Raw genomic sequence first — 27,678 nt, forward strand, 5'->3', positions numbered from 1 at the left:
GAAACCCTCCCAGACCACCACCTTACAATACTAAACAACACAGTATCAACAGTAGAGACCTTCAAATTTCTAGATTCTATCATATTCCAAGACCTAAAATGGACACCTAACATCAAAAACATCATCAAAAAAGCACAGCAAAGAAGGTTCTTTCTGTGCCAACTCAGAAAACTCAAACTGCCCAAGTAGCTGCGGATACAATTCTATAGAGGAATTATTGACTCTGTCATCTGCACCTCTATAACCATCTGGTTTGGTTCTGCAACCCAATACGACAGACACAGACTTCAGAGAGTAATTAGGACTGCAGAAAAAACAACTACTACCAACCTGCCTTCCATGGAGGACCTCAAAAAGGGGGCTGTGAAAATATTTACAGACCCCTCATATCCTGGACATAAACTATTTCAACTCCTTCCCTCAAAACGATGCTATAGAGCACTGCACACCAGAACAACTAGACACAAGGACAGTTTTTCCCCTGAATGCCATCACTCTGCTAAACAAGTGATTTCCTCAACACTGTCCAACTATTGACAAAGTCTGCACTACTGTTACTATTAATCTTCTCATCACTCCTTATCGCCCATCCCCTCCCTCTTGTGACTGTATGACCGTAACTTTGTCGCTTGTATCCTTACGATTTGTATTGACTGTTTCCTAGTATGATTTGATTGCTTATTGTACTCTATGACTATCATTAAGTGTTGTACATAATGATTCTTGACTCTCGATGAAGGTATCTTTTCTTTTATGTACACTGAGAGTATTTGCACCAAAGACAAATTCCTTGTGTGCCCAATCACACTTGGCCAATAAAGGATTCTATTCTATTCTGTTCTGTTCTAAAAGTCCAAAGCCAAAGGAAGAAAGGCCCTCATTCTGCCGATGTCCCACCTTTGCAGAGCCCACCAGGCTGCCATTCAGGTAGGCTGAAACGGTGCAGATCTGCTTTGTTTCTTTTGCCACAGTCACAGCAAGATGATGCCACTGTCCCGTCACGAGCAGAGGAGCACATCTGAACTGAACTTGGCACAGGAGAGAGGTCTCATCTTCAAATTCAGGTACCATTGCGTCTGTATTGTCACAAAAAATGGAATAATTTGCCACATTATAGTGAAACCAAAGGCAAAAGTTTTACCACAAGACCTGGGAAAAATGTGTGGGCCAGATGGTGACAGAGTCTCTAGAAAAATAAAATTCCTTCCCTTTTGAACACTGGAGGGCTACTTTTTGGATGTCAACCAAGGACAGCCCCAAAGCACACAAACGCGCACACACCCAAACATCCCAGGCAATGCCTTTCCAAGTAAGAGCAGCCACTGACAAGGCTTCTTCTGTCTAGATAGAGTTTGGATTTAGAGGAAATTGGGACCTGATGAGGGCAGAGGATCTTTTCGGTTTCTCCATTCCAAGATAATTAGGGATTTGGATTCAAGTCCTAAAAGGGCTTTCGCAGAGAGGCACGGAAGCAGCACCTGGGCGGAACTCTTTACATAGCGGCTCAGGTGCAGCTGCTGGCAAAGGATGGGAGGCGGGTGCCAGGCTTGGGCTCACTCCAAAGGGAGACCCGGTGGTCTTGAAGCAAGCCCATCGTATGCTCTGACGGTCTAGGGACAGGAGCAAGTGCCGCTTCCACAATTGGACCTTGCAAAAGGGCTCAATGCAGCCCTGGGAGAGAGAGAGAGACGGGGGGGGGGGGAGAGAGAGAAAGTGCATTACTGCAATCGGAGCAATGACCAGGAATGGTTCATTCAGTCCCTTCATGGAATGAAGGACGGGCATCATGTGCTCCAGAAATGCCCTCGGAAAGCAGCTCTCCAACCACTGAAGGGCTCACTGAAGCTTCAGGTATTTGCTTGGCCGTGCCTTGACTACAGAACTGCAAGGAGACCTAACACAGGGTTTGAAAAGCCCGTGGCTGGTGCATGTATGTATGCCTGTGTTGAAGAACGGAAGCTGTTTTCTGGGCACAACTTCAGGGGTTGGTTTTAATCTTCCAAGAAACTCAGGGCTTGAGGACGTTGCGTTTTCTCCACCTTGGGCCTTCGTCAGCCTGCTTTCCCGGAGGCCGTTCATGGGGCCTCTGGCCCTGAGACCCTTACCCAAAGCCTCGAATGCCACTTCCTCCGTCGAGATGGTGAGACAACCTTCTGGGGGAGAAAACCTCACAGCAAAGCAAGCAAAGGCTTCTTCGGTTCTCGCCATGTGACGCATCAAGGTAAGGAAACGCAGCGGGTGGTAGTCACAAGCAGAACACATCTTGTTGATCAGGAACCAGGAGGTGAAAGTGAGGCCATCTGCTGGGGGGAACCGCCGGATGCCTAAGAGGGCAGAGAAAGGGATGAAGCAGGGACTGCCCAAGCCAGGGGGAAGAAGGCTCAAAGGACACACGGCCCCGTAGAAAGGGTGGCTTCACCACATGGACCGCTTCCACTTTGGCACAGGAGGAGCAGAGCGTATGGCGGGTACATCCAGCTCGTTCTATGAAAACTAAGCCTTTCAAAGCCTTGAATCAAAAATAAACTCTCCAATGAATTCGCAAAGTTTTTAGGTCCAGACAATGATCTCCAAGGGTTATTGCTGATCCCATGATCTCAAGGGGAATCACTGAACAACTTACATATATCCCCACAGCAGAGGTGGCCTTCAGCAGCAGGTTCTGACCAGTTCCGGAGAACCAGTAGTGGACATTTTGAGTGGTTGTCACGTACCACCTCAGACTAGAGATTTTACCTGCCACACCCACCAAGCCACACCCACAGAACCAGTAGTAAAAAAATTTGAATACCACCACTGCCCCACCCACAGAGCGATACCCACATAGACTTTATAAACACTACACGCGCACACACACACACACACAGAGATACACATAAACATCCATCTATACGTACACAATCTGATTATAACCTAGGCCTCAGGCCTTCAGACCTCTGAGACATACATGAACTGCTCTCCACAGCATTATGGCCAACATTTTGAAGACAGTATTTTAAAAATCTACCTTTTCCAGTTCCTCCCAAGACGGACCGTTCAGTGCTTTGGCCTAGAATGGTGGCCATACTTGGGATAAACAAACAACTGCAAACACAAGAAAATAAAAAACAGTAATAGGCGCATTTCTTTGTGAAGGAATAGAAATAGACATAAATGATTATAAACTTCCCCAACAGAAAGCTAAATCTCTCTCTCCCAATGACTCCTGAATCATCCCCTTCCTTTCTGTAATCCCTCTGATTACTCAATAGAAATGTCAGATACATCTTTTGAAGAGTGGCAGTTCCCCACTCTACAGTTTCACAGATAATGGTGCCGTGTGAAATTTTAAATGAAATACTCCAATTTACTTCTCAAAGCAGACAATTCCCCCACCCCCAGTTTTTACCCAAGGCGAAGGCCCTGTGTTGTTTCGCAGCTCTGAAGCCCCCTCGGCCTTTTCCCACAAATGGGCCCCCAAGAAAGAAGAGCCTCCATGGTCCGGGGGGGGTTCCCTTCCATGGGTGGGGCAACCTTGGAGCGCTGGCCAGAGCTACCAAGATTGGAGCTGGCTCTGGACCAGATTTGGCAAGAACGGCAGTCAGGAGAAGGCCAGCGCACGGGCACAGCACTTGCCAAGAGGGCGGAAGGTAAACACAGCACACCCTGGAACCTGCACCTGGGAGAGGATCCCACGGGGGGGAGGGGGAGGGTGGACCATCCTCTCCTGGGCGCTGGGCAGCCTTGGTGAACGCCGAAGCTCCCCCAGGGGTTGGTGAGGGTTATGACAGCCCCGCAATGTGTTCTCGACATAGTGAGGCCGGACACACACACAGAGACACACAGACTTAGGCAGAAGAAAAGGTCTTCTAGGTTGGGTAGCTCCACCGACTCCACTCATAAGGCCTCTAAATGGGAGCGCGCACCCATTCTTCAGCCACCGCGGAGTAGCTAAATTGTTTGCTATTCATCCCAAATAAACAGCAACTGCACTAACCGATATGTTGCCTAACATATTAGGTAACAAACCTAAAATATTTTGTTTAGCTAGCCTGACCGTTCAAAGATTGACACAGTGTTTATTTTGTACTTCTCTGGATTCTGCCATCCCATGTTCCCTGTTCCCCTTTATAGCAAAATGTGCATTAAAAGTTGCATAATTACATCCGAACACATGAGGAAGTGATATGAACTGACTGACTTCCTTGCTGTTTAGTAATAGTTATTCAGTATTGTAACTGCAAGAGCTACAAAAAATATTATTTCCATCTTTTAAATGAAATTCAAAGGGCTACATAATTTGACACCCATCTGGTACCATTTCATCCCTGAGGTTATATGTAACTCCCACCCTCCACCTTAATGGGCCCCACCAGTGATCCAAATTTTGCCGGCAAAATATGTAGTTCTCCCCTTAAATACGTGGGGGGTGGGGAAATAATATTAACTATACTTAAATGTAAGTGTTCGAAAATTTAATTAAGGTCAAATTACATTTTATCCTATCCCTACTCAATCCTTCATCTTAATCGTACCCTTTCAGCGAGGGGACCTCCCCAGACCACACTCAAAAATACAACGATCAGCTCAAAGCAATTGTGCATCTCTGGCCTGCACTAAGCAGCGTTGGCTCAAAACACGTTAAGGAGGACATGTATGTAAACAGCACTAGGTATTTAAGGATCCCCTCAATGACTTAACAAGAGGGGTATTTCCTTGCATGTTTCCCATTACACTTTACAGAACTATGAGCAATAATGAAAAGGGAAAATGAGAAATCTCTGTCTGTGAAATTGCCGTGAACTACATTTGTTATCTAATTTGCCCCATAAATGGGCAATATACCTTCAGATGACAAAGAATAAGGTATCTAAACAACATGATTGATCGATCGATCGATTGATTTTTGAACTAGACTCTGCAGAACCAAAGGCAAAAGATCTGGAGGCTGAGATGAGGAAGGTTGCAAGGGGAAGCCGAAGAGCCTCCTAAATTACCCGTATCCTTCGAGGGACATGTCAAACTCCACAAAGGAAGGGGCCAGGCAGGCACTGTGCAGATGCAGGCTGCGTGGGCTTATCAAGGAAACGAGGCTCATGGCCGTCTGGAGAGCCATTGCAGAAGACTCCGGGGGGTCAGAGCTCAAGCAAAGCGTCTCCTTTGGGCTCTCCTTCCACGCAGCTGTTCTAGGACCTAATACAAGAAACATACCAAGTTAGTGACACTGCGGCAGGTTCCAAACTGGGAACTTTGAGAGGCAAGGCAGAAAGAAGAGAAGTAACGAGAAAAACGTCAAACAGGCACCCCACAGTTGAGAGTTGAAAGCTTCGTTCAGCACCCTCATAATTTCAAATGGTCCCTGAACGAACGGATGTTAAGTGAGGTCTGCCTGTATTGACTTTTTCAACTCAGGCAATAGAGAATATGTCCATCCCCTCTGCCCTCTGAGAATTCTTCATGTATTTGAACACTACTCCCACACGCCGCAACCTCGATCATCTTTTTGTAGACTAAACAGACCTTTTAGCAGTTTCTCGCAGGGTTTGGGTTGCAGGGTCACCATCTTCTGGGCTGCCCCCCTCTGGGCTCGATCCAATTCCTCTCTGCCACACCTGTGCTTTTTAGGAGCGATGGGAAGGGGCATCATCCGTAGGCACAGGAATTGCCTGAAAGAGATCGAGCGAAGGACAAATGTCCCACGGCAAAGGAAAAGGAAGGCCTGGATGAGGCAGCTATGCAGGAGGTGCATGGCAGAGGTCAGGGGGGAGGTCCTAGAATTGCCCCAAAGTCTTCACTGCATGTTCTGAGGCTGCTGGAGGCCCTGGCCAGGGTCTCTTGAGCACAGGAGCCTTGGAAGATGCTGCCACAAGTTTTAGTGGAGTTTCAGAGCCTTACCAGCTGCATCTCTGCAGCACGTTACCAACACGGTACTCCACGGTGAAGAAAAAGAAAATAAGAAATAGCAACTACTATGCGAGATGCGTTGGACATGTTCGCTGCCTTGAGCCACTTGTGCAAACAATAAAGACAGGGTACAAACATATCAATGAATAGGTCAGCCCTGAAGACACCAGCCAGAGCTGCTGGGGAGACATTTGGGGACCCAAGTCCTGAAGCCCCAGACTGCCCAGCAGGTACTGGCTGTGATACCCTGACACGTCACCTTAAGACCTCGGGCTGAATGGACTGGGAGGCGAGCTTCTCGAAGAGCCGGATCAGAGGCGGGTGGAGGGGGCTGCTGGCATCGTGCAGGACTTCCGGGCAGGAGCGGGTGAGGCTGCCCAGCAGGCCAGCTGCACAAGCCCCTTGGCGGTTTTTCTCCAAGCCCATCAAGGATTGAATGTGGTCAGCCACAGCGAATTGGATCTCCAGGGATAACTGAAACAAGCCAAGGCAGGCATGAGTGGAGGGCAACTAGGAACCGGCAGCCATAACAGACACAGAGAAGCCCTGGGTCACTGCAGAAATCAGACGTAGGAACCCCGGGTGGTCTGGCTACAAGGCACAGTGAATAAATAAGGTTACAAATAGCATATAAAATTTCCAAATGCTCATTCATTGCTCCATGTTCGATTTTATTGAAATTAGTTGCCTCTTCGTGTGTTATCTCCATTGTACGCTAATTTTTAGTGGAGAATTTTAGAGTTACAAGCTGGGCTGCTGAATATTTAATTTGTGGTTGATATTAGCACACATGTTCACAATTAGAAATTAGAAATAGGGGGGCATCTGAATTCACCTTTGTATATGATATTAATGTTTATAAAATACAACAGACAGGAAATAAATTCAATTTTTAAATGAAAAAGGCTGAGATAACAAATATGATTCGATAAGTCAAACACAACAGCAGAATACGTTCGGAGGTGTTTATGTTCAATGTTCCATAGTATGCTGTCTCCAAAAGGATGCTAGGTAGGTTGAAAATCAAGATCAATTAATTAGGTAACAATTAAGTTGCTGGATGCGGTGAGTTCTCCTTCCCCACTTTAGGCATGAAGAACCAGCCAGGCCGGTCACTGTTTGTCAGCCCACCTCACAGGGTTCTTGTAGGGAAAACAGGAGGAAGGAGGAGTATCGGGTACCTTCACCCCGAAGTTGTATCTGAAAAAAGGCAGTATAAAAACTGAAAGCAAACAAATAAGTCAAGTTTGATTTAGGTTTCTAAATAGGATAAAACCGGGTCCTATTTCCCAGGGAATGAAAGGGGAATAGAGGGTGATGGGTGACGTCTGTCATATTCTTCTGATATCCTTGACTCAACCTGGGTTGCTCAGAGCAGCGGACTCCAACCTGGGCCTCTTTAAGACTTGTGGACTTCAACTCCTGGAAAAAGCTAGCTGAGGAATTCTGGGAGTTGAAGTCCACAAGTCAGGAAGGGGCCACCGTGGTCCACCCACCCGTGACCCAGAGCATGTCTTCCGTTGTAGGAAGGTAAGCATTCTGGCAGCTAAGCGGAAAACTGGTAACTTGTGCCAATTAGAAAGAATTGCTAGTTTAAAACTTGGGAAAGTAGAGAATATGCAGAAACTAACTGAATACATGTTTTAAAGAAAAAATGGAGATAGTTATGGCCATCTTCATACTAATTTAACTGGTGGGGGCGGGGGATCAACTTGAATTTATTTAGTATATAAATAAAAATTGTGCCAAGAAGTATAGAACTATAATAAATGGGGTAGTTTGGGCAAATCTGTTTGCTAAAATTATAAACCTGAAAAATAAAACAATGGCATTATGGGATATCCGGCACACACGCGATCAAGCCGAGATGAAAGTCGGGCACGTTGTTCTCTGCTCAGCCTAAGACCAGCAGCGCAAGTGTCTGTCCATGTTTTAGCCCTGATCCTGCTTGAGAACCAAGGAAATGGGAGGGAGGGATACCTAAAGGCCTGCCGTGCCGGTTCCTCAGTCCTCTGTGACGGGCTTTGGATGGATCATGGCCAGCACCAAGCCAGCTCAGACCTGCCTGAGTGAAGGAGCGAACGCTGTCACAGGGACCGTTTCCATTCAGGGCCATTTCCTCCGGGTCCCTTCAGTCGGGGCTGCAAAGGGCTCTCGTGAACTGGGGCCTCTAATTCACCAGCAATTGAGAAAGTGTCGTCTAGATTTTCTAAGTAGACCGTAATGCCTTTTGTACCTTAAATATTGCTCTTCCTAATAATAATAATAATAATTTATTTCAGCAAAAAAGCAAGGTTAAGGGGAAGAATGACACCGCTCAGTAAATCCGCATTGCCCTCACAATTCAATAGAGAGCCATAATGGAGTACAAGGAATTGATTGTTCGCATTATGACAGCAGTCCTGCCAATAATGAGATTGCCTTGTTTTGAATAAAATGTGCCGTTTTCAGAGATGCTCGTTCCAGGAAAAAAGGGTTTTAGTGAAAAAAAATTAATGGTGACAGGAAAGTAGTCTCTGTTTCCCCAGCTGTTATGGATTGGTTTCCCTGCACATCCCTCCCGGAGTCTGACAGGGGCACAGGAGATGCAATTACAATCAGCAAATAAGCCCACAACTTTGCGTCAGGATGAAGTCCGAGGGCAAACATGTCAGTCGGTCCACCCACCCCACGCCTGCCCTTCCTGTCTCCTCTCACCAGCCGACTCCATACTTGGGAGTGTCTTGCAGATCACACCTGGTATATAACTTGGGCTGCAGATGAGGATGCTAATATTCAACTGCATATTTCTTTGTTTTGTAGTTGGGTGGCTTTATTTATTTAACTAAATAAATAAGTATTAAGTGAATGTGAATACAGATGAAAGAGGGCACTGTAAATAGGAGGGGTGCAGAATAGATTTCTTTTTTGCTTTCATTTTCCTTCATTACTTTTCTCTTTTGCATAATACTATTTATTTTGAAAGGAATAATGAGTATAATGCCAGGCTATGCTATATAATCTCGCCTGCATGAAGTTGAATCTCCCCCATGGGCCTCCCTCCGTTGTCCCCTGTTGTCTTACCTCAGGGCAAGCTTCACTGTAGAGTTTGCCCATCAACGTCACCATGACACAGAGGGCTCCAGGACACACAATCACTGAGTCCTCCCCTCGTGGCCTTCAGAGAAAAGACAAGGGGAAAAACACCTGTGGCATTTCTGGACACGCAAGACAAAAGAGCAGAAACCAGGCCCGAGAGTGGGAACTTCTCTCTCATCCATTCCTGCATCAAAACAGGAAGGCCAATACTTCTGGCAGGGGAGGAAAATTTGCAACCTCCTTGGGGCCAAGGGTACCCCCCCCCCAAAAAAAGAAGGCCCTCCCAGACACCCTCAGGAAAGCTAAAGCTCCACAATGCATTTTCCCTCGGGAGAGACAGGGAAGGAACAAGTTTTGTGTTTCAGATCTTCCTTCCTTGAAGCAGGGAAAAAAACCAAACAAACTGATTCTGTGGTACTCTGTAAGAATTGGCTTGCATTTATTTCATTGGGTCTGAATAGAAAGGCTGATTTCCTCCAGGTTACCAAAGAAGGCATTCTGATTTGAGATCTCAGTTTTTCCAACATTTCGAGAAGTGTCTGCTTATTTGGAACTTCCACACAACAAAATTAATGAATGGAACTTTTAATTGCCTCTTCCCCCCCCCCCATAATTTTGTGAATGAATTATGGCTCCCAAGGTGAAAGAAAAACAGCAAAGAGAGAAAGAACGTTCCTATGAGAAATTATTTTGAATCAAAATTGTTGGTCCTTATTTGACTTGTTATGGACTGCTAAATATTGGCTATTTCGCCATTTAGAGCCAACTTTAAATATCTATAATTTTGTTAATGAACAGTCCATCTGTGCAATCAAAGACTTCCCATATATCTATGGGAAGATATATGCAGCTGAATCTAAAAAAGAAAAAAAGGCGGCGGGGGGTGGTGGTCCTCAAGAAAAGATTACACACTCCGGAGACTTAAGCAGTGCACAAGAAAGAAACTCCCATAATAATCCCATCTTAATTTTAATTAGTAGAAACTTGGACAGGCTGCCAGGAATGATGGGGGGGGGGTCTCCTTTTTGACCTCACCTACATCAGGGGGCTGAGAGGGGCTGAGAGTCCAGGGAATCTCCACCTGAGCAATTTTATGATGTGTAGATGTAACCCCGGCTGGGGAATTCTGGCAGGTGAAATCCATGCGTCTTGCCAAAGTGAGGGACACTAATTTAGATTGGTATGCATGTATAATTTCACTTATAATTAAGCATTATTTGAAAGCAGAAAGATCCAGAAGGCTGTGAAAAAAATGCCAGTCAGTTTGATTGGAGCTTCATTTACACATGAATTGGAATGAACTTCCGTGGGGTTCAGAATCTAAGTCCAGCTGCAAGCCACCCTTTCGTCCTATCCAGGGTGTTCTTCAAACCACTTTTCTCTAAAGGAAAATACTTTAGAAGAGGAGCTGCTGGTGGCAAGTGATAGCAAAGAAAATTTGTCAATAACCTCCTTTGCACTTGAAATAATTGTGCCCCTTCCTTGTGACTAACACAGGTATACTTAGGTCTGCTATTAACATTAAATCATTTGAACTTGTCTTCTAGGTAAACCCACATTGCAATGATCTATAAATGTCTACACTTGTGAAAATCTAGTCCCCAATATGTGTAAGAAATGGGATAATTAGAACATCCAAATTAGCACTTCTGACTTTCTATATCATAACCATCAACGGCCTACCTGCTCTGGGGTTCCGGCTGCTGGACGGCAGCCACTTTGTTAGGCTTTCTATGGTCCCAAAGATTTCCTGGAGAATCTTCTTGCAGATTTTCTGTCCCATCCCAAATGCCCAGTATGGGAGGATCTGTTTCTTCCAAGCAGCTCTGGAGGTCGAAGGGGTTCATCTTGGCCATGGAGTCCAGGAAGCTGAATATCCTGGTGCAGCTTCTTAGCCCAGGTGGGAAAAGCTCAGGGGAGCAAACAGCTGTATCTGAAAGCTCAACAAAGGATCGAGGTTTGTTGATCTGCCTAGGAATTTGTCCCCATCTTTGTGCTGAAAAGCAGCCAAGCATGCCAAGGTCCTCCGCCATCCTCTCAAAGAGGCCGTTCTTCTGGAAGAAGTCCTGGTTGGCGGGGTCCAAGTGCAGAGCGGCTGCCATTGTCTGGAGGATGCGTAGGATCAGCCCTAGTATGTGGCTGTGATCAAAGGAGGCCCAGGCGCCCAAAGGCGGATCCTGCAAGGCGCCTTCCATGTCGGCCAGAAGGGAAAACAGCCCGTTGAAGCCACCGCTGGTCCTGAAGGCGGAGCGACCCTTGGGGCTCACCAGGGTCTTCAGCAGAGACTAGCGTTGGAGACAAAGGGAAGAAGAACTCATCACCCACTGCACCCACTAGAAAGTTTACGAAGAACAGCAGCCGGCTCCAGAAGGAAGCTGGTCTTGACCAAAGTCCTTCAAATGAAGACTTTGCTAGGCTAAAGATGAATCATTCCCAGCCAACCCTTCAGTGGAAAGTCGGTTTTTCAACAACGCGGGTACCATCATGGTAGAAAAACAACACCTCCTGGTCTCGGTTAGGCACCGGAGGCAGCTTCTCCTTAAAGGCTCCCTCAAACAGGTTGACTCGGGTCAGCATAGGTGGCCCTGCAGCATCCACACACAGTATTTATTTGCCTGGGATTCTATACATAATAACAAGCATTTTGAATTGCGCCTGAAAACCTACCAGCAACCAATCCATAAGAAGCCTTAGGCCCAATCTTGGGCCTTAAAATAGGGTTTTTTATGATTGCAGTGGCTAGGACCAATCAAGGAGCTGACTTTTGAGCTGACAATGGCTTATGGGCAGGCTTCAAAGACAACTCCCTGTTGAAGGCTTTGCAGTAGTCTAATTGCATGAAGTTAATGGCTTGAGTCATTATAGCCAGGACTTTGGGTCCATACAATGTCAGACCACAAGCTACAGCTACCACATCATAAGACAAAACGAATTATCCTTTCATCACAAGGCACCATGGGGGCGCAGTGGTTAGAGTGCAGTCCTGCAGGCTACTTCTGCTGCCTGCCGGCTGCCTGAAATTTGGCAGTTCAATCCTGACCGGCTCAAGGTTGACACAGCCTTCCATCCTTCTGAGGTGGGTAAAATGAGGACCCAGATTGTTGAGGGAGCAACATGCTGACTCTGTAAACCGCTCAGAGAAGGCTGTAAAGCAGTGTATAAGTCTACGTGCTATTATTGCTATTGCTATCTGGTCATACCTTTTCAGAGTAACATGCTTTATCAGAAGGCCTAGTCTTTGGTGAACTAAAGCTCCCTTCATCAGAAGACTGTCTTTTGTGGACTAAGGGGGATGTGACCTATGTGTTTGCCTGTATAAGAGCTTTTAATTTTTTGAAGTTATGTGATTTCAAAATGCCATCCTCTACAAACTCCTCTCTGATTCCACCGATTCCGCCCCTTCTTCCCCCTTGCACGCACCTGCCTACCTTCTTCATCCTCCAAAAGAGGGGAGGGGGAGGGGTGCCAGAGACACAAGGAGGAAACTGAGTTACTGCCATTCAGTTTGCATGCTAATGTATCACACCAGGCAGCAGCTCCTGAACAGGCCTAAACCTAATAAACCGGACCTTGATGTATCAGAATGGCTTTGACACAATCTGGAGAGGTCAGGCGTAACCCCATTTCTTGCGGCTCTAACTCTGTTACAATTTAATTGTCTATTCTTCTGGCTTTAATCTGTAACAGGCCTGCCTGGAGTGGAAATCCCTAACTAAGTTATAGCTAACAGAATTTATTTCTGCATGGCTCTCTTCGTTATTCCTCATAATTGCCCACCGCCTGCCGCTCTGGAACTCTACAGCACTTGCACTTGGGGTTTAACAGCTAAATATAAATTAGCAAATCAATCTGAATTTGAACATAATATAATCATGATCCCAAAGGCTACAGCTAGTAAATTCATTCTCTTATATTATGTATTAATATAGTTATAATTTGTCAGAATTAGGCATCAAGGCTGCATTAGTTTTTATATCAGTTCAGGCAAGCAGCAAACTTAGCCATAAGAAGAATTTTAGATTAGCCGTAGCTGTGGCAGCCGCCTTCTCTTCACTGGATGGAAAGTATCCATGGGGAGTTACTTCCTCCCTCCCTCCCTCCCTCCCTCCCTCTCTAATGCAGGGGCTATGGCTTTAAATTTTTCCCCTGCAGCCTTCTAGGGAAAATGGAAAAGGAATAAAAAGAACCAGGAGCGTACAAGAAAAATGTTCATCAATGCGGTTCAAATTATTCTGAGCAAAGACTCTGGAGGTGGAATCCCTCCCAGAACTAATCATTCAGCAATAAGAGATTCTGTACAGAAACTGCCTCTATTCACATTTCCTCAGGAAACCAGACTTGCGTCCAAATTATTTTCCCTGTCAGTAGGTATCATGGACTAGAAGTAGCATCAGCCTCTACGTGGGTGAACTTACTTAAGGTAAATTACTTTCTGCTGGATGTTACATCCTGCTGGATGATTGGACTCTTGAAAAACTCCTCTCAACGGGTGCTATTTTCTTTATATAATTATATATATAATTAGGTTTATAGCAATACCAATGCATTCAGACTTCTCTACCGCCCCATATTGCTTTACAGCACACTCTGGAAAGTTTACAGTGCCAACATCTTGCACCCAACAATCTGGGTCCTCATTTTACTGTCTTAGGAAGGATGGAAGTCAACCTTGAGCCAGTCAGGATCAACTCCTGGCTGTGGGCAGAATTAGCCTGTAATACTGCATTTTAACCACTGCACCAGCATGGCTCTTATCCCAAACATGAGAAGTTAAATCTAACTTCCTAACTGTTTACTATGTACTTGGTTAATTAATTCTGTTTTGCATTTTGCCTGACACACTCACCCTCTTCACAACCTAATCAAATTGTCATTATGAACAACCATCTCTACATAAAGCTTTTAGTGCAATATGGCAATAGAGTATTATATTAAAAATCTGAGATTCTACTAATCGGTTACTAACTGCTCTCTTTCTATGGCTTCTTCCTTAGATTTAAGAGTCTCCTGCCCAAGAACAGACACATGGAAGGTCACAGATCAAAGGGCCTCTTTACTAACTTCCTGTTCTTCACTGTGGCCCAATGGATCCTGTGGAAATTGGACAAGGAGGTCATGTCCCCGAGAGCAGCCTCCTCTTCTTCTCTACCACTTCATATTTGGAGGCCTCCTGATAACGGTAGATGGAAATAAAAATAGCCACACCAGCTAAATCTTCTCTCTCTCCTCCAATAATCATTCTCATCTTATTTTAAGCCTTCTTGGCCTTATAAAAGCTCCAGACTGGGATCCCTGAGGACTGTATCAAGCCTTGGCTGTTCATGAGGCCACTGAAAAGGATAATCGCTCTTGAGGGTCTTCGCCTGTGATCCCTTTAATGGACCGTTGACCTCCTTTAGGTAGTTATTGACCATTGCAGCAGCAGGAAACTTTTTAGAGGCCAAGAAACGTATCCGATATTGGATCGTATCTTCAGGGACAGCACTTGCCCGATGCGCAGGCACACCTCATTCACCGAGAAATCTCTTTGTGCAAACCCCTGATCCCTGCAGGATCTACTAGAGATTTTAGAATGGGTACCCGCCCACCCTCTTTGGGAAGATTTTCATGGAAGGCAGACATGTCACTTCACAAGACAACCCACTCTCAGGCAGGACTTACGACCAGGTAATTCTTCCTAATGGCCAATAGTATTTTCAGTCTTCAGTTGGAGTCAGTTTTAGGGTTTTCTATAGACTCTATAGAGTCAGCTTTCTATATTTCCATAGTTCAGAATTCCCTCTGATTCATGGCCACATAGAGGAACAAAGCCCAATCGTTGATTTTTTTCCCCCCAAATAAGATAGATCTTGGCATTTACTTTTCCTTACTTTAAGTAGATCCAGCTTGAAGTGTAGTTCACCCTGAGTAGAGGAGCAGAGAGCCCCAACAATGGAGCTCATGTACTCCTCAGGGTTGACGATGGACAACTGCTCCAGGATCTTCACGGCGTCTCTTCGGTACAGCTCGCTATCCACATAAATCTTGATGTAGGGCACCATGCCGTAGTCCCTGAGAATCACTGAGAAATCACACATATAACTTGCTATTAAGCCATGTTCTAAGCAGAATCCGAAGGATGGTCACTTGATGACAATAATTTCAAAGATTATTTTATAATATATGACTAGATTCATAGATCAGTTACAAGAATAATTACATTTCATTGACAGGTACAATGAATGCAGCATTGTACGAAAGGCTTAAGGCTTACGTGAAATCTTAAGATATTTATTCCCCCACTCCTGAAAAATTGGTGTTGTTAATATATGCCAAAGTTGTGGTGCTGCCTCCTTCTCAACCTTTTCCTCCTTGGAGTAAGCCACCGTGGCTGATGCTGCTGTGGCCACCCTGTTAATACTTCCAGAGTATTTAGCTCTGGGGTCCTGAGGATCCCACAGTTCTTTGTAGACCACCTCTGCTCTTCCCCTCTTGCTGTGTGAATTCTTTCCACTGAAAGATGGGGAAAGCATCTCTGGATGGGCTGCCAGGGCCATTCTAATGTCCATGAAAATGTTTTCAATTCTGCCCCTCTTTCAAGGTGTTTTTTTTTTTTCCTGATTAAGAAAATGTAGGAAAATGTTGAAAAATGAAGGGAAAGACACAAATGGAGACCAAAATAGCATTGTGTTATCTGGGCCTTTTTTAAGATTCCATGAAAAGGAAAAAGGAATTGCTTTTCCTTTGTTGAATTAGGCTAACCCAACATTAGCATGCTTTATGGCGCACAGATTAATCTGTAATGGCCTTACAGTTTCTCTAAAATTGTAAGATTTTTCTGAATCCACAGCCAGGTCCCTGAGTCCCTCCGCTTGCTGGGAGATTGTCTTTAGAAAGCAACGAGGGAAAAGGTTGCCTCTCTTTCTTTCCGGCGGCCTGTCCTTGTTTTCATGGGGAGGTCCCTGAATCGTGGATCTTCCACAGACCAGAGCAGTGCAAAGACTGGAAGAGCAACTATCCACCAGGGGACAGGACTATCCGCTTGCTTCATGCTCAGCGGGGGAAGCAACGGAGGAAGTTTCCCATGAACTAGCATTCTGCCACCCTCACCTTGTGGCCAGCGAAGCTTTACCTGTGTTCCTGACAGATCCCACCACCAGAGTGGCTGCCATCTTCAGAATCCATTTGAGGAGGAGACCCTCAGGTTCCGACACCCCAGGACCTGATTGAGTGCTTCCTGCATGACAAGAAACCAGGCCCATTTCCTCATGAGCAGCGTTGGGTGGGGGCGGCTGCCCTTCCCACAACCAGGAAAATAAATCCTCAGAATGACAGAGCTCCCTTGGACCTGCTGCCTCAGGAGGAGGTGAGGAGAGGCAGCAGATTTGAAAAAGAAGAAACACCAGGGTTTGGTTAAGGAAATTGGGGCGGGGGAGCTAAAATGGGACCTAAAAAGAGGGGGAGGGTTGTGGGAAAGTAACAAAAGTACAAGGATGGTGGGGGGAGGATCCAATGAAGCTCTGAGCAGGTAACATCTCAGATTAGCCCCTGACAGGAAGCTGCTTTTATACCGTGAATGGTGGAGGGAAAGGAGAAGGAAGCGAGAGTTTCTCTGTGCAAATGTTTCATTCCCCTAAAAAGCGAGCAGGGTGTCCAACCTCTGCTGGCACTAAATGAAGGTCCAGCGGGAGGAAGCAGCACGTCCTACGGGGCAGATTGTCTAGGTGTGGGTTGCAGCTAAATTTGGGGTCAAAGCGGGGCTCTTACAGACCAGAGGCAACCAGAGAAAGAGGTGGAGCTGCGGGCAATCCATTCCCAGCAGGAGGAGTTTGGAAAAGATTTAGAAAAGCGTGCATTTATGGAATAGGCACGATACCTTTCTTTATCAGCCTTTTGGCTTCTTTACGCAACTGAACAAGCAGCATTCCTAAGAGTCCAGAGTCCCTGAAGACATCCGTCAAGAGGGGGTCTCTCTGGGCGATGCTGTGGAGGCAGCCCAAGGCAAGCGAGGCGCAGGAGGGCTCGGCGTTCTCATGGATCAGGCCCTGGATCTTCTTCAGGATCTCGTGGGGGATGTAAGACAGGTCCTCCACCACGGACTCCACCAGCTGGAAGAACTGAGCCTGGACCTGGAAGGGCTTCAGAGGGATGATCCCCACAAACTGGCAGATGGGCTGCAGAGACCCCTCAAGCAGGAAGAAGTTCACGGGGTCCCACGTCCAGATGGATTTCAGGACAAGCAAAATGTACTGGCAGAGATTTGGGTTGTTGGATCTCTGAAAAAGCAGTTCTAGTACTTGGAAAGCTTTCAGGTTCCTTATTCTTTTTCCTGTGGAAACAATGCTCCTATCAACAATTTCTGTGACAATTTTAAAATTATTGTCGCTCCCTTCCTTGTGTTAAATCTAGGAAAATGTATCATATTGCAGCCATTTGTCTTCGTCTGGATCTCTAGAGCGGAAAGCGAGGAAAGCAAGCCTGTCTTCCATGAGGTCCTCCCGGTGGCCCTTGCTAATCTTCCCCAGGTGAAGCCTGCATGTCCCTTTCAAGGGGCCCTCATAGAGCGTCTCTTGGTCGCCCTCCGGACCCTTTTCCACCCGCCCACATTCTCTTTAAGCACAGCATGGAGGAAAGTCCTTTGGCACTTTACTTCCAGCAGGGGCCCTTCAGACTTATAGACCGCTTCACGGTGCTTCACAGCCCTCTTTAAACTGTTTACAGCGTCAGCCTGTTGCCCCCCACCCCACCCCAACAATCTTCATTTGACCCACCTCGGAAAGGATGGGAGGATGGGTTAACCTTGAGCCGGCCAGGATCAAACTGCTGGCAGTGGGCAGAGTTAGCCTGTAATACTGCATTCTCATCATGGCACCACCACAGCTCTTACATGTTCAATAAATGCAACCTATTCTATAAGCTGTTATTTAATTGTACGAGAATCTTTTTTTTAAAGAACAATTTAATTGAATTTGGGAATCTTTATTTAGAAGTATATTTTTACATGGTGCTACTGACAGAGATAAAGGACACTTATTGTTTTATCTAATTTATGTCCCATTTTTACTTTTATAAACACTCAAGGCAGAATAATCATCTGTATTACCATTTTTTGTAATAAAATAATCTCTGCTCAAGTCTGTTCTAAAGAATTCAGCTTTTAATTTCCATTTTATAAGGAACAATGAAACCAGAAAATGTAAATGCAATGTAAAAATGTAATTCTCTTGAAACAAAATTATGTTGCATTTCTTGAATAGTCATGTTTGTGGTCAGTAAGCCAACAATACATGGCATTTTGCATTATTGGCAGTTTCTCCCCCCCCCCCTTTCCATTTCTTAGATTATATTAAAATATTCCCTATGACATATTTTATTATATTTGCATGCCATTGACTTAAATGTCCTAACTCACTCCTATCTGAGTTACTTACCAGAAGAAAGGGGCAGTTTCTCATTAAACTGTGGCAGTTGTGGATATACTATATTGCCTGAAACAGTCAGTTCAGTTTCCCCACAAAGTGTAAGTTGTGTCAGTAAGTCCAATGTTTCTTTTATGCTGGCATTTTCTTTTTTGTCCAGTGGCCCTTCAAATCTGGAAACACAACTGGAATACTTAACAGGCAGAAGAACCAGTTTGCACGCAAGCATAGAATATAGAAGCCCTACCCAACGACCGAACTGGTAAGGGCGTCAGAGGCCTCTCTAGTCCCAGCCCTGCTCAAGGCAGGAGACCCTATACTGCTATCCCAGTGAAAAGGCTGCAGCCTGTTTCTGAAAACCGCCCGTGATGGAGCACCCACAATCCTGGGAAGTAAACTATTCCACTGACTCTCACGGTCAGGAAATACCTCCTTCGTTCTAGGTTGGATCTCTCTCTTTTGCAAGCTTCCCCCCTTTCCTTCTTGCCCTGTCCTCACGAGTTTTGGAGAATAAGTCCATCCCCGCTTCTCTGTGGCCGCCTCTCAATACTGGAAGACAGTTACGTGTTGTCCCCCACAATCCCCCTCTTTGATAGGCTAGACACACTTCCCTTAACCTCCCTTCAGCCCCCTCATTATCGTTGTTGCTGTTCTCTGCACTCTTTTTCTAGGATTTAACCTCTTAGTTGTATCATGGTGACCAGAACTGGACACTGTGTTCAAGTGTGACCTCACTAGTGCAGTATAAGGTGATAGTATCACTTCTCACACTCTGTGAAGCCCTAGAACAGTGGTGGCTAACCTTTTTTGGGCTCCTGTGGCAAAAACTATGCACACGCTTGCACTCTTGCACTCATGTACCAGCACCTAGAAGGCAATGTATGCCCCCCCGTCCCCTACGCATGCATGTGCAATCCCCATTCACCCCCCCCACCCCCTTACCTGCACTGCACCTCATACCTGATTTTTGGCTGGTTTGAGGCCTTTTTTGGCCTCCCAGAAGCTTGAGGAAGCTTCTGCAGGCTTTGCAGGCTGAAAACTAGCCCTGTTTTGTCACTTCTGGTATTTTCAGAAAAACAGGAAATGACAAAACAGGGCTAGTTTTCGGCCTGCAAAGCCTGCAGAAGACTTCCTCAAGCCTCTGGGAGGCCAAAAATGGCCTCAAACCCACCGAAAATCAGCTGTGAGGTGTGCCCACGCACAGTGAGGTAAGTTTGCCCGCTGCTCGCATGCCAGCACAAATGGCTCATGTGCCATAGGTTCGCTATCATGGCCCTAGAAGAATACCTCTTTGTCCTTAAAGTTTGGTTGATCAGGCAGCTGCTGGGTTTGGGGAAAGGGTTGGTGTCTTCCTGAAGTGAGTTTTGGAAGGGGTGAAGGGTTAGGTTGCCCTCTCAAAGAGATTCTGCTCAGATTCTCTGATTTCCCGGTGCCCCCGATGGGGAAGGAGTCCTGGTGTCACATTAGGACAGTTTATTTTGGGGGTGGGGGTGGGGGTGGGGGTGGGAAAGCCCCATGGTATGCACTGTTCAGCTTTAGCCAGGATGAGCCTACAGTTGTTGATCTACTGATATTATGAACCATTGTGTTCTTTTGGTCTCTCCTGAACACGTGACAAACATGCCTAGAAAAAGGCACAAGCTTTGATTTATGTTTGCAAGAAGTGTGGGATAAAGTTATTAAAGTCTATCCTTGAAGAAAAATTGTCCAGAGTTTAAAGGGAAAGAAAGAAAAGAAAACTAAAACAGTTTTAGAAGAAAACTGAATAATCTGCATTTTAGATGCACCATGTTATTGCAGTCTTTGTCCAGAATGGTTTAACCAACAATCTGAATTCTATCACTGGACAGAAATGTGCATTTACAAGGATACATGAATGTTAAAAGATACTTGAAAGTATTTTCCCCCCCAAATAAAACAGTGAGGCAAAAATCTCTTAGCGGCACATCTTGGCAGCTACTATACTATCAATTGACTTGCCTTAAAAAAATTTTCAACAGCAGCTGGTGGCCCCCATTGTTCTCAAACTCCAAAAGCAAAGCTGGGGAAATCAGGTAGGAATTCCTCACAAAATGCAGGATAATATTGATGGATTCACATACTTCCCAAGTAGGCAAGGAATCATCAAGCTCTGACAAATTGTGGATAGACATTTTGATGGAATCTGTAGATAGAAAAGTATTGCATGTAATAAGTAACGGCCACCTGTAAGATTATAGTCATCCTCACTCTGTTTTATAGAAATTTCTACTTATTCTTCTGGCACCATAAGGTGAATTTACATTAAGCTTCAGATAGACCAAAATATAGCCTACCACCTCTGAACTGGAAAAAGATAATGTTTAAATCAAGAAAGGATAAGTGTAAGAATATAATTAGAGCCTTACTGGATCCAGTCAAAGGGTCAGCACCCTGCTGGATTGCTCAGATTGGATTAATCTAATCCGAACTCTATGAAAAGTTGGGCAGCAGCCCGAAGCTAAAGGAGAAATAACGCCAACTGTCAACCGTTCAACGCCTGGGGTGGCAGCCAGCTTAAGAAACTTTTCCCATCACACAGCATGAAAGACCAGCAAGAGAGATGGTGAACCTGCAGTTGTGGCTTGCAAGCTTGTAATGGTCCTTGAAGAAAATGACCACCAAATATGGCCATGTGTTCAGCTGATGAAAAAAAATATAAAAGTTTTTTTCAGGGGTGGGATTCTACCGGTTCGGGCCGGTTCGGTAGAACCAGTTGTTCAGAGTTTGTTCAGAGAACCGGTAAATTGCGCCCCTGGCTGGCCCTGGCCCTTCCTGCCCGCCCACTCACCCTGCCCCACCCAGTTATTCCTCATCTCGCCCGCCATTGCTAACCTGCCTTTGCCTGCCATTGCTGCCTGCTTCCCACCGTGGCCCTGATCTCCTTGGGTGAATGAGCCTACAAGCAGGCCCCGGTCGAGTCGACTCCTGGGCCAGTCTAGGCCGCTGCGACGTCCCTCCTCCCCGTCCCTGGGCTTGACTGGCTTGCTTCGCCATGTCCTAGCTAGCTAGCTGCCTCCCCACTGCATGGCCACGGCCATGCTGGCCAGGAGAGAAGGGAGCGTTCTCTTTCTCCCCCAGCCACAAAGAAGCCGCAGGGCCATGGCAGCGTTGGCTGGGAGACAAGGGAACGTTCTGTGTGTGTGTGTGTGTGTGTGTGTGTGTGTGTGTGTCCCTCAAAGCCATGGCTGGGCCAAGCCAGCGAGCTCTCCTTGGTGCTCTTTGGTACTTCTTTCATTTCTTCATTTTGGAATCCAGACTGGCTGAACAACGATCGCCAGCCGTGGTGGAAGCATCCCTTCAGGCAACCCTTCTCCTCCTCCTCCTTGTGCTGTCCAGCCAGTGTATGGGAATTGGATAGTTAGGTAGCAATTGCGAGCTGTTCCCTTAAAGGAATGCATCATGGTAAATGTAGTTAAGGTATCCTGGGAAATGTAGTACATGTCACGTGACCACATCTGTAATCCTAATTGGTCACTAAATTGACCATTGATGGGTTGGGGGAGTTTTCCTCACTCTTGGCTGAACTCATGGACTCATGGTAACTGTTCTACTTCTATCATTACAAGATGAGAGAAAAAGGATAGGAGATAAACCATCTTTTTACCTACAAGACAGATATGCAAAGGATTGGTCATTAAAGAAGAACTTCGTCTCAAATGTGAGTTATGAGGATACCTGATGAACCAATAAAAGTACTTTGTTATGGATGTTTTGTGGAGTTTATCTATCTGCATCTGTACAGGATACAGAATAGTAAAAAGATGGTTATTTGAAGTCCTGAACCCTATCAGTATAAAGACAGTTAATTTGGATTTGTAATAAAGCAAAGTAATGTTGAAGGCAGGAGTGAATGTGGAATGCTAAGCTCTGTGCCTCAGTTTGAATTGCAGGGAGTGGCAAGAATCCTCCCCTTCCCCTTTTATGCAAGAGACTTTTCGAATATCCTATGCTTTGGCTTTCAAAGGCAATCAAATTTGCCTCCTTCGATCCTTTTTTTTTTTCCTCTTCCTTTACTGAGGCAAGATTCCTTTGTCTTCATATCAAGCCACGAAGGGGCAAATTCCCCCTCCTTTTCTCTTCAGCGAAAGAAGTCCTCTCGTGACTGGCATCTGTGGTGGGGCGGGGGGTGCACATGCACAGGGAAACGCTCCTCAAGTGAATGCCAAAGCACAGAAAAACTGGGTGTGGGGCAGGTGGCTGTTCGCTTGAGGAGCATCCCCGCGCGTGTGCACCCCCCCTGCCCCACCACAGCTGCTTGTCATGAGAGGAGGAGGAGGAGGATCGCCCAAAGGGATGCTTCCACTGTGGCTGGCGATCGTTGTTCAGCCAGTCTGGATTCCAAAAAGAAGAAATGAAAGAAGTAGCAAAGTGCACCAAGGAGAGCTTGCTGGCTTGGCCCAGCCATGTCTTTGAAAGAGAGAGAGAGAGAGAGAGACAGAGGGAGAGAGAGTGGGGAAGATAGGGAGAGGGGCAGAGAGAGAGACACACAGAGAGAGATACGGGCAGGGGGAGAGCCATAGAGAGTCACACAGATAGAGAGAGAGAGAGAGAGAGGGAAAGAGGCGGGGAGAGAGAAAAAGAGAGGGAAAGAGAGAAAAAGAAGAAATGAGAGAGGGAAAGAGAAAGAAAGAAAGAAAGAAAGAAAGAAAGAAAGAAAGAAAGAAAGAAAGAAAGAAAGAAAGAAAGAAAAGAAAGAGAAAAGAGAAAAGAGAAAGAAAGAAAAAAAGAGAAAGGAAGCAAAAGGAAGAAAAGGGATAAACAAAGAAAGGGAGAGATGAAAGGAAGGGACAAAGAAAGAAAGGGAGGAAGGGAGGGAGGAGAAAGTGAATGAGATATATGGATGGATAGATAGATACATGGAGGAAGAAAAAAGAGGAAGGAAGGAGACCAACGCTGGCTTCAGAAGACTCTGAAACAGCATAGCAATCTAGGGCTGGAAGGGATCCCGGAAGTTATCTTTCTAGCCCAATCCCTGCTCCAGCAGGAGATCCTTACAGAATCATAGAATAGCAAGGTTAGAAGTGTGTGTGTGTGTGTGTGTGTGTGTGTGTGTGTGTGTGTGTGAGAGAGAGAGAGAGAGAGAGAGAGAGAGAGAGAGAGGAAGGGAGAAAAACAAAGAAAGAGAGAGAAAGAAAGTATGAAAGAAAGGAAGGGAGAGAGAGAGAGAGAAAGAAAGAAAGAGAAAGAAAGAAAGAAAGAAAGAAAGAAAGAAAGAAAGAAAGAAAGAAAGAAAGAAAGAAAGAAAGAAAGAAAGAAAGAAAGAAAGAAAGAAAGAAAGAAAGAAACTGGAAGGAAGGGGGGGGAGAGAGAAAACTCTGTGCTATTATTTTTAATTGTACCTTTATTTATCATATATTAATATTTTGCACTGTCCCTACACCTAGAGTGATTTTACTGCTTATCTTTTGCCCAGGTATTTTTCAGGGTTTACATGTCTATAGTCCAGAGCATAAATACATGTGTGTTTAACAGAGTTAAAAGGGATTATGGAGGTCTTCTAGTCCAACCCCCTGCTCAGGCAGGAAAACTGAGGATGCCAAACTCTGAGTGAAGATCCTGGGAAAGGTGTCAGAATAACACCTAGAAGGGACCTTGGGGGGAACCCTATACCATTTCAGAGAAATGGCTGTCCAGTCTTTTCTTAAAAACCTCCAGTGTTGGAGCACCCAGAACTTCTGGAGACAAGCAGTTCCACTGGTTAATTGTGCTCACTGTCAGGAAATGTTTCCTTAGTTTTAGGTTGTTGCTTCTTTGTTCAGTTTCCATCCATTGCTTCTTGTTTGCCTTCCCCTCCCCCTCTTTCTGGCAGCCCCTTAAAAGCCTGTTGCCTGTCACACTCTTGAGCAAAGCATGTGAGCCATTTCCTCCCTTCAGTGGCCCATGAAAGTACGTCTCTAGCACGTAGATAATAAAGTCAAAAAATGGTGAACAGCATTTTTACAGAACTATAAAGTTGAGGCTGGGTGTGACAAGGAATGCTGGGAGGGGAGGGGCCAGGTGAGGCACCCCTTGAGGTGAGTGACATTGAGTTGGTCACACCCACCCAGTCACATGACCACCAAGCCCCACCCCGCCAGCAAGCCACACCCACACATTAAGCCACGCTCACAGAACCGGTTGTTAAGAAATTGAATCCCATCCCTGGTTTTTATCAATTCCAAGAGCGGAGTGCCAGGTAAGTGGATAACAGAAACAACTTCCATGAATGCAGTCCAGCAAAGAAGCTTCCTCCCTGCATGGAAGTAACATCCACAAAGCAAGAGGCGCAGAAAATGTTTTGCACAGAAAATTTAGAAACAATTATCAGGCTCTTGCAGGTAAAACTGCACCTGCGCATTTAAGGAAAGAAAAACACATAATGCAAAACAGAGAGAGGACAGTGGATGGAAAGGCGAGAGGGGATGCAACTGTGCTCCATTAGAAAACAAAGAATCATTTGTAATTATGAAGAATTAAGACAAAGACGTCTTGACAAGCCCCCCTCCCTCCCATGGGTCATGAAGGGAGCAAGGATGAGGGGCTCCACAGAGGCTGAGTCCTCGTGAACTGAGGACAGGGGAAATTAGGGCCCCGTTACCTTGCAGGTATGAAATGGTGGCCTCCGAAAGGGCCTTTGAAATCGTCCGTAGCACTTGGCTTGTAGGCTGTTTCCAAGCAGGGCTGCCTTGATCCCAGAGGGAGGATCTGGCTAGGATCAAAGATTTAAGATGGCTGGACATGAGAAGCATCTCCACTCCTTGTTTCTCTGCATAAATATTGACCATTGTCTAAAAGCAAATAAGAACAATAATGCCACTATTTGATTCAAATAAAACTTGCCAAGCAAATCCTGGATATCCTTTTTTAAAGAACAATGTCAACTCATAAAACATTTTGTATACATTTTTATAGTTGTCAACAGAAGGCGGGGGGGTGTTTCAAAGAGCAGGCAGCAGTGTGGAATCGAAAGTACATTCCATTCATATTTTCTTCAGAGACTGATTAGATGATTGAAGCTTCTGCCATGCAAAAATCTAATTGGAGAGCATGATTGATGACTCTTGGCTATGGATGTGTTTTGTTGGATGATACACCCAGAGGGGTGGGGGGAAAAGCAGGTTCAAGGGTGACAGTGAATTATGTATCTCAGAGTCGGCTACACCCAGGCTAATGCCGACATGTTAACTTCTAATAAATTCTTTCAAGGTTTGGGAGTGTGGCTCGAGGTTCATGATTTAATTGGAGTAACTGCCGGAATCCTAACAAACAAAACATCCTTTTCTAGTCTATTTTTAGATGGCCCTTCAAGGTCCAGCTGCCACTAACCCACCTGCACCAGCATGTCTTGGGTCTTCTGTGGGGCCTGGTCCTCCTCTTCCCTGCCCCCAGGAGCCGCATCCAGGGGAGATACGAAGAAGAGGTGGAGGCACTGCAGCATCGTCACAGGCAACCCAGACTTGATTAAACTCCAGCGGACTTCCTGGTCCTGCCCCAAAGAAAAAGCACACCATGTTTGATGCTAATTTCAGAATCTTTAGGGAGCATTTTTAGTGAGAAAAAATAAGACTGATCAGAAAAGCAGCACAGGTCATTGTTCTGGATTTTCTTATTGAGCTCCTCTTGCAATTTTTCTTTTGGTACTTTTTCCAAAGTTTGGTGTCCACCTTCTTCTCTGTTTTCTTCCATTATTTGCCGGTTCTTTCCTCTTTCTTTCTTTCTTTTTTGTAGTAAGTTTTTATTTTATAGCATATGAAGTTTTCAATTTAAATTTCAATTGCAAATTTGTTCTTTATTTCTGTGTTTCCTGTCCTGACTTATCTTTTTTTTTGAATTTCACCCCAGACTAGTAGCTTCTCCTTCTCAGAGCTGCTGGTCTGCAACCTGTTTGGTATTCTGAGTGTCTAAACATTCCAAATTACTATTCCAGCTTCATTATCACAACAGAAACCCAATAAACTCTAGAATTAAAAAAAACACATTTATATATGGGGGTGGGGATCACATACAGTGATCTTAAAAGTTCTGTACCTTCATGGAAAGTGTTTAAATGGAAGTGGCTTGTTGTTCATCAGGTTCTCTTATTCTCCAAAATTGACTGGACTGTTAAAGTAATTTGGACAGTTGGCACTTAAAGCTCCTTCATGGTGTGGAGTTGCCTGATTGCTTGTGTACTGCCTCCCCGCTCAACTCCCGAGCAATAATCCAGAAAACTCAACTCTGTCCTACTCTATGCAGCCAAGGCAGCCGTAATTTCCAGAACACCTATTGGTCTTAAAAGAGCCCTCAATAATAACGGAAGACAAGCTGGCACAGCTGCCATACCACTAAAACCGTGGCTTTTGCCCCAAGAGTCACTCTTGGAGCATCGATGCCCATAAGATGAAGCAGGTCTCTTGTTTCAAACATAATCCTCCATTTTGCCAGCAGTAAGAAAGCCCACAGGGACTATGTTGTTGAAAATACACATCCTTAAATTCTTTAAGTCTTTCTCTTACCGAGGTGTAGAGTGAAAGAGAGTAGATTGATTTTAGCAGCAGGTAACCATCAGAATCCAGCTCTCCCTTCCACTGCAGAAATTGCCACACAAGCAGTCGAGCGTCTTCTGTTCTTGTGGCAGCCAATATTCACACCATGCAAGAAAGGAACAAGAGGGTCAGTGAATGGTGGCAGAGGGGCCAGTGGAGATGGACTCCAGGCAAACATGAAGAACCACGCGGCTGCAGAACACCATTACGCTCTGCATGCGTGCTTACCACCAACCATTCAGAAATCCATTCAACACACCAGAAACAACTGCCGTATAAAGCAGACACTACATTAGAGCCGTTCTGGGAAAGCAGCATAATTTCCTGGCTCCTTGCCAACTCTGAGAATTTCCCCTGCAGCCATATCTAGTACTAGATTAATCTTCTTGTCCTGTTCCGCTATTAGTCTGTGGCTGCTTACAATTTTTACAGAAGTCTCCCGTTCCGTATGCTCATCGTTCCTTCTGTCGTGCCCTAAAGGAATGAACTGGTATCCTGACCCGGCCTGAACAAAACAGAGCTATAAAGGCAAGAGTTTTTAATGCCTGCTGGTGGACACAGCCGGCACGGATCTTTTCAACAAGAAGATAAAGCAGAAAGCAGAGAGGGGGCTGCAGGTCAAATACATAAAGAGGCTCACCTACTGAGTTTCCATTCATTTTCTTCTTGATTTCTTTCACCAGAAAACTCGAAGTTTCACTTGCTAAAAGCTGGATATTTGGAAAATTGATGCTGCCATCTGACTGCTCACAGGCCTAAAACATTTTTTTGTAATGTCAAAAAAAATGTCATTC

The 27,678-nt window shown here is 45.4% G+C and overlaps 1 protein-coding gene across 1 annotated transcript in view; it reads right to left on the bottom strand.

Moving 5' to 3' along the window:
* WDFY4 (WDFY family member 4) overlaps positions 1-27,678 on the bottom strand; it is a 95,832-nt gene that overhangs the window by 63,119 nt on the left and 5,035 nt on the right. Inside the window, exons 3-19 of the mRNA XM_087938117.1 lie at positions 27,525-27,639; positions 26,855-26,961; positions 25,690-25,845; positions 24,958-25,147; positions 20,340-20,523; positions 18,372-18,532; positions 16,817-17,269; positions 16,073-16,177; positions 14,832-15,022; positions 10,645-11,246; positions 8,947-9,040; positions 6,143-6,357; positions 5,500-5,645; positions 4,977-5,172; positions 3,008-3,084; positions 2,106-2,324; positions 898-1,076 (exon numbers count right to left, since the gene is read on the bottom strand). Coding sequence (XP_087794243.1) covers positions 898-1,076; positions 2,106-2,324; positions 3,008-3,084; positions 4,977-5,172; positions 5,500-5,645; positions 6,143-6,357; positions 8,947-9,040; positions 10,645-11,246; positions 14,832-15,022; positions 16,073-16,177; positions 16,817-17,269; positions 18,372-18,532; positions 20,340-20,523; positions 24,958-25,147; positions 25,690-25,845; positions 26,855-26,961; positions 27,525-27,639 — 3,390 coding nt within the window. The remainder of the gene's footprint in view (positions 1-897; positions 1,077-2,105; positions 2,325-3,007; positions 3,085-4,976; positions 5,173-5,499; positions 5,646-6,142; positions 6,358-8,946; positions 9,041-10,644; positions 11,247-14,831; positions 15,023-16,072; positions 16,178-16,816; positions 17,270-18,371; positions 18,533-20,339; positions 20,524-24,957; positions 25,148-25,689; positions 25,846-26,854; positions 26,962-27,524; positions 27,640-27,678) is intronic.

This window comes from Pseudonaja textilis, chromosome 8, assembly GCF_049901715.1.
Source record: "Pseudonaja textilis isolate UNSWEBS1 chromosome 8, rPseTex1.2, whole genome shotgun sequence".
NCBI classification, from domain to species: domain Eukaryota; kingdom Metazoa; phylum Chordata; class Lepidosauria; order Squamata; family Elapidae; genus Pseudonaja; species Pseudonaja textilis.